This window comes from Coturnix japonica, chromosome Z (assembly GCF_001577835.2).
Source record: "Coturnix japonica isolate 7356 chromosome Z, Coturnix japonica 2.1, whole genome shotgun sequence".
Taxonomy (NCBI): Eukaryota; Metazoa; Chordata; class Aves; order Galliformes; family Phasianidae; genus Coturnix; species Coturnix japonica.
The window spans coordinates 65202509-65211320 of record NC_029547.1 but is presented as its reverse complement, the minus strand read 5'-3'; the positions used below and the strand labels follow the sequence as shown (position 1 = coordinate 65211320).

General features: G+C 50.5%; 2 protein-coding genes across 4 annotated transcripts in view; both read right to left on the bottom strand.

Moving 5' to 3' along the window:
- Window positions 1-7773, bottom strand: part of LOC107306718 (rho GTPase-activating protein 32-like) — a 17252-nt gene extending 9479 nt beyond the window's left edge. Inside the window, exons 1-3 of one of the 3 annotated variants that reach the window (XM_032441403.1) lie at window positions 7749-7773; window positions 7191-7263; window positions 6707-6778 (exon numbers count right to left, since the gene is read on the bottom strand). In XM_032441403.1, the coding sequence (XP_032297294.1) occupies window positions 6707-6760 (54 nt within the window). In that variant the 5' untranslated portion in view covers window positions 6761-6778; window positions 7191-7263; window positions 7749-7773. The other 2 variants (XM_032441402.1, XM_015850049.2) reach the window with 2 other exon arrangements.
- LOC107306693 (rho GTPase-activating protein 32-like) lies at window positions 2043-5694 on the bottom strand. The gene is made up of 9 exons (XM_032441400.1): window positions 5589-5694; window positions 5336-5417; window positions 4714-4857; window positions 4459-4561; window positions 4172-4298; window positions 3588-3676; window positions 3162-3269; window positions 2765-2910; window positions 2043-2284 (listed from the first exon to the last, which is right to left on the bottom strand). Exons 1-8 carry the CDS (start codon window positions 5655-5657, stop codon window positions 2769-2771), a joined length of 864 nt encoding a protein of 287 aa, XP_032297291.1. The 5' UTR covers window positions 5658-5694; the 3' UTR covers window positions 2043-2284; window positions 2765-2768.
- Window positions 7774-8812: the final 1039 nt, after the last annotated feature.

The following is an 8812-nucleotide window of genomic DNA, read 5'->3' as shown; positions in this document are numbered from 1 at the left end:
TGTCCGTTTTTATTTACTAGTTTAAAATTTTTAATTTTAAAATTTTTAAATATTTACTATTTATGATTTTAAAAAGTGACGCCTCTAATTAGAAATTCTGATGATGAAATGTGGATGATCTATGTCAGCATTTGGCTATACCTTTATGTGCACGCCTGTGTTTAATAGCGGTTCCATTCAACTGAGTGGTCACCTCTTTGTCCCATATGTGCCTTGGGCTTTGAGGAGGACCTGCTCCATGATCTTCCCAGGCACAGAGATTAGGTTGACCTGCGTCTAGTTCGCCTGGTCTGTCTTTCTCCTTTTCTTAAAAACAGGGCTAATGTTTCCCTTTTTCCAGTCACTGGGGACTTCACCGGACAGCCATGGTTTCAGATATGATGGAGGATGTATATTATGCGGGCTGCACCAAACATAGGGTCATGATATGGTAGCATGGTGGGGAGTCACCTCTTCTCCCAGGTAGCTAGTAACAAGATGAGAGGTAATGGCCTCAGGTTGCGCCAGGGGAGGTACAGACTGGATATTAGGAAAAATTTCTTCTCAGAACAAGTAGTGAGGCATTTCGACGGGCCACCCTTAGAAGTGGTGAAATCCCCATCCCTGGAGGTTTTCAAGGAAAGGGGGGATGTGGCACTGAAGGACGTGGTTTAGTGGGCACAGAGGAGGTGGGATGAGTTTGACTAGATGATATTAGAGGTCTTTTCCAACCTTAAGGATTCCATGAATTTCTAATTACTGCCATATATTTTTCTATGGGATATGGGACTGTTGGTTTCCCATCCTTTTCACATAGAATAGCAGATATAACAAAAATTCAAGAGAAGTAAGGAGTAAAGACAGTCCCTATGAATTTCCTCAATTACTCAATTTTATTAGAGCGTCAATGTTCACATTTTATTTCTAGAGGTCAAAACTGGTTTGGCTTCAGGAGACTGGGGTGGGTCGCTGAAGGCACAGTGTGCAGGTGGTGTTTTCTCCTTTACCTTCAGTGTCAGGGAAGGACAATGCACGTGTGGTCCAGACAGTTCTTGCAGTGTGCTGAAGACAGCTGCTGCAGATGCAAGCTTGTCCAGCTTGAGGTCCAGCTCTTGTGTTGACAAGAGACTCATTTGGGAAAGACAGGGGTCAACCAAAGATGTCAGGCATGGGCTTGAACGCCAGAAGGAGGTACAAGCCCACTGAAAGCATGAATTCTACCTGTGTTGCTGACAAGCAGTGCTTTGAAAGCTGGATTTGCACCCTTACCTGCCAGGACCATGACTTCTGCTTCTGAGGGCTCCCTGGCACTGCGCTGCAGTTGGCGTTTGGCCACAGGGGATGGTTTACCCAGGCAGAAACAGGAACGCCAACTGCCAGCTGGTGACTCCGTCCTCTTGATGGAAGAACTTGGTCTGGAGAGAGAAAACAGAACATGCTGTCAGTCGTGGTGCAGGGTGAGGGAAGAGCTGCACCGAGCCCCTGCCAACAGCTGACCATTCCTGGCACTGCCTATTTCTGCTGAAACACAGCTTAGAAACGCCCTCTGTTTCAAACAGCAGAGGATGCTTCCATTCCTACAGCTCAGCCCTCAAGTCCTGAAGGCTAAATACCTCTCAACCATGTCAAGCAAGATGCGGAGCATGTGAGCAAAGGCTCAGCAGCAGGAAAGGAGCTGGCAGGCGTAACTGCTTTCTGAGAAAATGGTGCAGCCATAAGGGAAGCTCAAAAGCATCTCTGACTCTTACGTTAACACCTCCTCGGCCTCAGCTCACTGCCATCTTTAATTTCTAGTGCCAGCAAGTCCGACCAACAGCTCTGCTTACAGGAGAAGCGCAATTGGTTTCAGGTGCGTGGCCCTGAAATCTGGAAAACCCCAGTGTTTCCAGGTACAGGCAGCACAGGCCAGGATAGACACCAGCGTGGCTTTCTGCATCTTGTGACTGCCTGCCCAACCAGGAAGGAAAGGCACCTTGTGTGGCTCCACTGAGCCCATAGGGCAACTGTTTTTTAGTTGAGTGCTTGGAGATATAATGGACAAAAAATAAACCAATAGAAATCACCCGACCAATGATGATAGGGGCAGAAAAGGGAATTCCTCTTTACCTTTCAGATGAAAAATTGATGACTGTGTGGAATCTTCCCAGTACAGCTGCGGGGCCTTCCTTTACTTGTATCCTGCTGCTCCGTGTCACAGTGGGAGAGCTGCTCTGGCCTCTCCTCTCAGCCTGTGCCTCCTGCAGTGTGAGCAGCTTTGTGGATGGAGACACCCACACAGACTTGGGCCCAGGCAGAGAACTGTGCCCTGCAAGGGAAAACCACAGGTGAGACGGAGGATCAGAAAGCAGCAGCACAGCCATCCCAGTTCTGCATTTCTCTCAGACTGCTTATCGGAGCCACTGGAAGAAGAGGAGCTCAAACTAACCATGTGCTCAGAGGTATGCTCGTGGCAAAGGACAGCCATAATTAAGAGCAGCTCACTGTATCAAAACAGGCAAACAAAAACCCTAGAAAAACTAGGGGGCAGGGATCTCAGAAAGCTTTGCTGCCACATTTCAATCAAGCTTCACCTGCTTGCAAAACATCTTAACAGCAGTGACAGTTTTCTCCATGTAAGGTTTGGGTTTGGACACTCTCAGGATCCAGCAACAGGCACCATATTCTAATCTAAGCCCAGAAGCCTGCTGTCTCCTCGACAGCAAAAGCATTTTCAAAGGTCTTGGAGAAGCCCTGGATTGGATCAAGGTGTCAGATCAAGATCAAGCTAATGGAGGAAGACACTCACCTGCTCACTCTCCCACGACTGGTGTGGATTCGGAGCAGAAGATGACATCTGTGTGGCTGATGAGGAATTCCACCACAGCTGACTGTGTCTGCAGCTCCATGCAGGCAGCTTCTCTGTTGGAGCAGGCAGATGGGCTCTGCTGGGATCTGAAGAAAAGGCAGATCTTACAAGTCATTTCCCCAAGTCTGAATTTCTGTAGTCAAAATCTGACAAGTTGGGCTCTGGAGACTTCCGCAGTGGGCAAACAGCGATGCCACTGACGAAATTCTCCTGGATGATCAGGGACACAGCAGTCCCAGCTAAACAAGTGAGTAGAAACTGTCATCTAGAAATTGTGTCCCTGGGGTTGGAGGAGAGCAGAACTAAGCATCGTGTTGAAACGGAAAAAGAAGTTTACCTTAAGAGGTTTGGAGCCCACACAATCGCTAAGTTCTTAGCGTCCATGCTGGTGATGGAGCAGTTCCCTGCCAGAGATGCCAGGTGTTTCATTAAGTACTGCAGAGTCCTGGAAAACAAGAGAGGCAGATGTTCAGCACCAAAAAGCAAGCCGTGCTGCAGTGTACAAAGCAAACCTCACTTCATGCTAGTGGTTGTCACTGCTACCATCCCCGAATATGAAGTAGACAAAACGTTCCCAGTGCCACCACGCTGAAGCACCAAGGCCCACAAAGCACAGCCGCAGCCATCAGCTGCACCAACCGTGCCCCCGTGCCAAGGAACTGACCCAATCAATTGACCCAATGCAGCCTTCAGCCGCTGCAGCGTGCACAGGCATGATGTTGCCGGTGTGAGGCAACACTTGCAGACCGAGCGCAGCACTGACCTGTAGTGAGGAGCGGGCAGCTGATGGATGGTGTCCTTCATTCTCAGCAACCGCTCCTCCTCTGTAGAAGCGCAAACAGCGTCCTGGAAAAAGGCAGGAAGGGATTCAGACACCAGTCAGCCTAGATAGCTGCCACAGGTTTGGGAACTGTGGGGACAGCATGCTGGTGGTCAGCACCAAGGCAGACTCGATGCCTTCCAAGAGGCATCAGGGGAACACAGCAGCACGCAGCCTGTGCCATCAAGGCCAAGCAGTGCAAACTCTGAGGTCTTTACAGCCTGATTGTGGAGCACAGCTCCTCACAGCAGGCATTCATCTACAATTTACTATTAACCCCATTCTACCAATAGCTGGGGAACAACAAAGGAAAGGGATTTCTCACTAGCATTGTGAATAGCTTTAATAAGCACCTCCTGGCACCACCACAAGTGCCATCAGTGAGAGTCAGGATGTGGCAAAGACATGCCTCATGGGGCTAACAGAAAGAAGACCTCAGAACTGGGGCACTGCTGCAACCATCAGCCAGGATGCCCAGGGAACTGGTACGTGTCATTTCCAAGACATTGCCCTGAGCTTATAGAGATCCTGGCATACAGCTGCTCGGTCAGCAGAGGGTTCAGGAGCTCCCTGAAATACATCTTACACAGGGAGCTCACGCTGTGAATGTCTCGGATACTGAGCTCAGGAACTTGCACCAAATCAAATTCATGGCTGCAGAGAAGGACACAGAATTGGGCAGAGGGCTTTGAGAAAGACGAAAACAAGTCCAAAGCCAAACAAAATGCAGTCAAGAAAAGGAAGGGGTTCCTCTGAACGCCCGCAGCATGGCACGGGCCCCTACTGACAGCTGTGTCAGTCGCAGCACTCTTACCATAGTCGCTGGATCCTGGACGCCACGCCGGACAGACGGTATATCCCCTGCACCATGCCATGATGCTCAATGAACTGAGCACAGCTCTGGACCACCTGGGGCACTACAGAACAAGAGCCAGCGGTTAGCTCAGCTTCTTACTCAAGTCCTGCTTCAGGCCAGGCTTCCTACATTTTCAGGCTGAAACATATATGACCTCCCTTTCATCTTTAGATGCCCAACAGAGGAAGATCTCAGGAATGGGCTGTTCCTTACCATCACGGCCAAAGCGGAGAAGGTGCTCCCCCAGGTCACACCCAAACACCCCTTCCTTCTCTGGCTCAGGCTGCTTTGCTCTCCCAGGGCTGACCTTCACCAGGGAACAAAGGCCGTTGATGAGCTTGCCCCATTTCTTTGGCTCTGCGCAACAAAACAAAGAAACCAGTTCATTTCAGGCCTGGCTCGGTTGGACAAGGTCGAGCATAACGCCTTCAACCGAGCACATAACAACGGGAAGAACGTTCCCAACTAGGACGCGCAAGAACAGATTTTCCCCATCCCTGCAAGTGCCCAAGGCCAGGTCGGAAGCGCCCCGTACAGCCTGCTCTCGTCTCCTGCTAAATGCACAGGCTGGCGACCCAGACTGAGGCAGGGGCCTTGGAGCCTGAGGATGATCTTTTAGGCCCCTTCCAGTCCCAAGCCATTCGAGGAGGATTCTGTGACTTCCCCAAGCCCAAGAATAAACACAGTGGGATTGGGCCAGATCTCTGCATGTTCCCATGGAGCTTAATGCAGACCTCTTGCTAAGCTTGCTCAACTTGGGCATTAACGACCCCCACTGAAAGCCATGCTCTGACCCCATTTGACTAACCCGCATTGTCAAATGTAACATACGTACCTGGCTTTGGCAAGGAATTGACCAGGGACTCGGGAACTTTTCCACTAATGAGTTCCACGCACTCACTAGGGAAGAACACAACCTGGAATAAGAACAAGAAGACAGGTGGGCATTAGCCCTAGCTCAGCACCAAAGGGAAGGTCCTCTGACACTAACACACGGCAACTGTTTGCATCCAGAAGCCAGAGCAGCTTCAAGCTGAGATTCCCGACTCTACTGTAGTTGTGCTCTCTAGTCGGAAACGTGTGCCTACCTCAAAGCCATGCTTGCCTCTCCACCGGGAGCTCAGCTCCTTTGGTGGCATAGCAACAATGCACACCATGTCTCCAACCTGCAAGAGATTGAAACATCAATCTCAGCTTCAGCACAGCTGGCAAGAAAGAACAGCTCAAATAACTGCCCTCTTCTGTGCTGCAGAATATCCTAAAGCATGACAGCAATTGCACCAATGCAGCCCCCAAGGCATTTTCCCTTCTCAAACTGAACTTGGAGGTACAAGAATCACACAACATACACAATACAGCCGTGCAGTAGGAAACGGGTCTCAAAAGCAGCAGGCTCTCTGCCAAAGGCTATGGAAGAGCTCCAGTTTAACCATGGGCATCAGTTAGCAGAGCTTCCTGAACATGTCTGAGAACTTCACACACCGGTCTGCTGTTGCTCACAGACCAGGCTCCCATACTGGGCAGGATTTGCTTTATCAGAAGGTTCAGATGCCCAATCCAACCAAATTGGAGAGATGGATGAACTCCTCCCAACCCAGCACAAGTCTATGCTGGAACCAAACCCTCGAAGCTTCACCTCAGAAGACATTCTGAAGGTGTCTGGGAATATTCCTGAGCCATTCACACCCTACACTACTCTCCTGTGCATGACAACAAGGAACACCTGTAACTGCTTACCTCCAGGGAGAGATCATCCGGCCCCTGGGCGACGTGGCTCTTAACAACATGGGCTGCCGCAATCGCTGGTACGTTGAGAGATGACATAGCACACACCAGCTGCGGCTTCCACATGTTATCAGCCTGTAAAACAGAGCACAGGCCATGGTCAGGAGCTGAGGACAAACCAGGAGGATTTCAAAGTGAGGAGCACATCTGCAGAGAAAGCTGCAGCAAATGTGCTCCATCCTTATCAGGAGCACTTCAGAAGGAGCTGCACGTCTCATCACAGTTATTTCCCTTCCTGGCATGCATTGCCAGGCCATGCAAAGATGCATCTCTCTCTACCCAGACTAATCAGCAATGCCACTGGCGCAGACAGGTTGTCAGGCCCTTTTTGGCCCATTCTTTCCTGCAGTAGAGTACACCTGCGGCTCCCACTGCTGGCTCATCACAGGGAACAAAGACCAGACACAACTTCATACTGTACCTCCGTCGCCGCCACCTCAGGCTCACGGCTGATCCCACTGCACGCAGCACCCATCACAGCAAGTGTGAAGAGCTGGAACAGAGCAGAAACACACTTCTGTTTTCTCTATTCACACAGCACAGTATGGACAGACTTCTTCAGAACTACCCTCGCATACTCTGCGGCACAGGCAGGAGTTTGAGAAACTACCCCTTGCTTCAGTCTGTTCCAACGTGACAGCCTATTAAGCAGCATTGGACCAAGTCTTAATCCCTCTGCCAGCAGATGGGGACTCTGGCACAGAGCAGCAGATGCATTCGCCCAGAGCGTTCTGACAGCGCCATAGCAGGGCACTGAGACAGCACCCTTCTGAGGGCTGAGCTGGAGGGCAGTGGAGAAACCCACCCATGACCAGGGTCACATCAAAGCTGGATGAGGCTGTGTTACTAAACACGGTGCCACACGGCCTGCAAAACCATGCGGGGGGACAAAACATGGCACGTACCTGGCAGTGAGATCACCTCAAGCTATCTGCAGCAGTTCCTTGTCGCTTTGCTCAGATGGAATGAGAGCAAAAGCTGCACCGAGGCAGTGGGCGGAGGGCGAGGAGAGGAGAGAGAAAGAGCAGGTCAGTGAGCAGGGCTAAGACAGTCATGGAATAACGCACACAGCACAACCATCCCATCCACTTGCTGCAAGACATGCTGAGTCTCAGGCTACGTGATGCCTGTCAACCCAGCAACTTTACGACGATTGCACAACTGAGCAAAGACAACAGAAAAAGCACGGGACAGGTGCCATCTTTACGAATACCCCCTTTGGAACGTGTGTACCAGGGGAAAATTACGTCTGATGGTCAAGAGTAAGCAATACGGTGCTGTGAGCTCTGACAGCCAGCAGTTCTCAACACCTCACTGCCCACCCGTCCATCCCATGCTGGTTCAGCTTACCTACAAGCTGCTGCGCACGACGGTGTGAAGAAAAAGGCACTAAACGCACAAGAACAACAAGCCAACCAACCACTCCGACCACTAGCTCACCCACAACGGAACACAGAACGCACCGCTCCTCCCCTCATTCCAGACGCTTAGGACATCACCAAGGGCCAACAGCCTGGTCCACCATGACCTCCCTCAAGGTGGGGAGCCAAGACCACGTGGTCACATCTGATTCCAACACGGCACCACAACATTCCAGGACTCAGTGTGGGCTTGGAATTCTATCCTGGTGTGGCAGCGCAATGGGAGGTGTTAGGGCACAGCTGAAGAGCTGACAGACAACGGACGTTTCCAAAGGAGGGTGCCAGATTAACTCTCAGCATTCTCTTGCGGGGCTCTTAGGGATGCTTCAAACCCATTTTCACTGCCTAGCTCATTTCTAGAAAGTCCAGTTGAGAAATGCTCACTTTGTCTGGGTAACGCCTCTATGCATCTTCAGTCATGAATGAAAAATAAAATAAAATGGGCACATGACCCTGTGAAACTTACCTCTTTGCTCTTGTTGTCAGCCACACACCTAAGATGAGCATTACGTGTCCCTGCTCCTGAATGAAGATTCACCCAGGTGGAGAAATCAACAGCAACCAATATCACCTACCCAGACTTCTGCAGGGCCTTTATTTGGTCTCACATCACAGCGAGAAGCAGGAGAGCTCTCGTGGCACAAAGCTCAGGGCTGCAGAAATCAAAGCTGCCTCTAAGATGGTGCTTTCAAACCGCAGGAGTAACTGTACAGAGGACTTGAAACACAGGGTAACGTGAAAAAGCCACCAGTCCCCATGAATGTGGCTGTTCACAGAGACAACAGCTGCGTGCTTTCCAGCAGTGTGATGCTCACCTAAAAAAGCACTCAGCCAGCAAATGCATCCAGAGTCTGAGCACCCCTTTGGAGATGGTTTTCTTAACATTGAAGCTGAATCTTACCTCATACAACCTGAGGCCATTCCCTCCACTCCCTTCACTAGTTACATGGGAGAGGAGCAGGACAACCCCCTTCCCCAGATAACCTCTCTTCAGGTAATTGTAGAGAATGATAAGGTCTTCCCTGAGCCTCCTCTTATCCAGACTAAATAATCCCATTTCCATAAGAAGCTCCCCATAAGACTTCTGCTCTAGACACCTCACAGCT

Bases quoted from the DNA above. Each gene is read 5' to 3' on its own strand.
- LOC107306693 (XM_032441400.1), bottom strand. From the start codon at position 5,657: ATGGTGTGCATTGTTGCTATGCCACCAAAGGAGCTGAGCTCCCGGTGG. The intron at 4,299-4,458 runs GTAAGAGTGCTG...CCTTCTCTGCAG, and splicing joins TCCAGGATCCAGCGACTATG to CCATGAATTTGATTTGGTGC. The intron at 2,911-3,161 runs GTAAACTTCTTT...CCTTTTCTTCAG, and splicing joins TGGGCTCCAAACCTCTTAAG to ATCCCAGCAGAGCCCATCTG.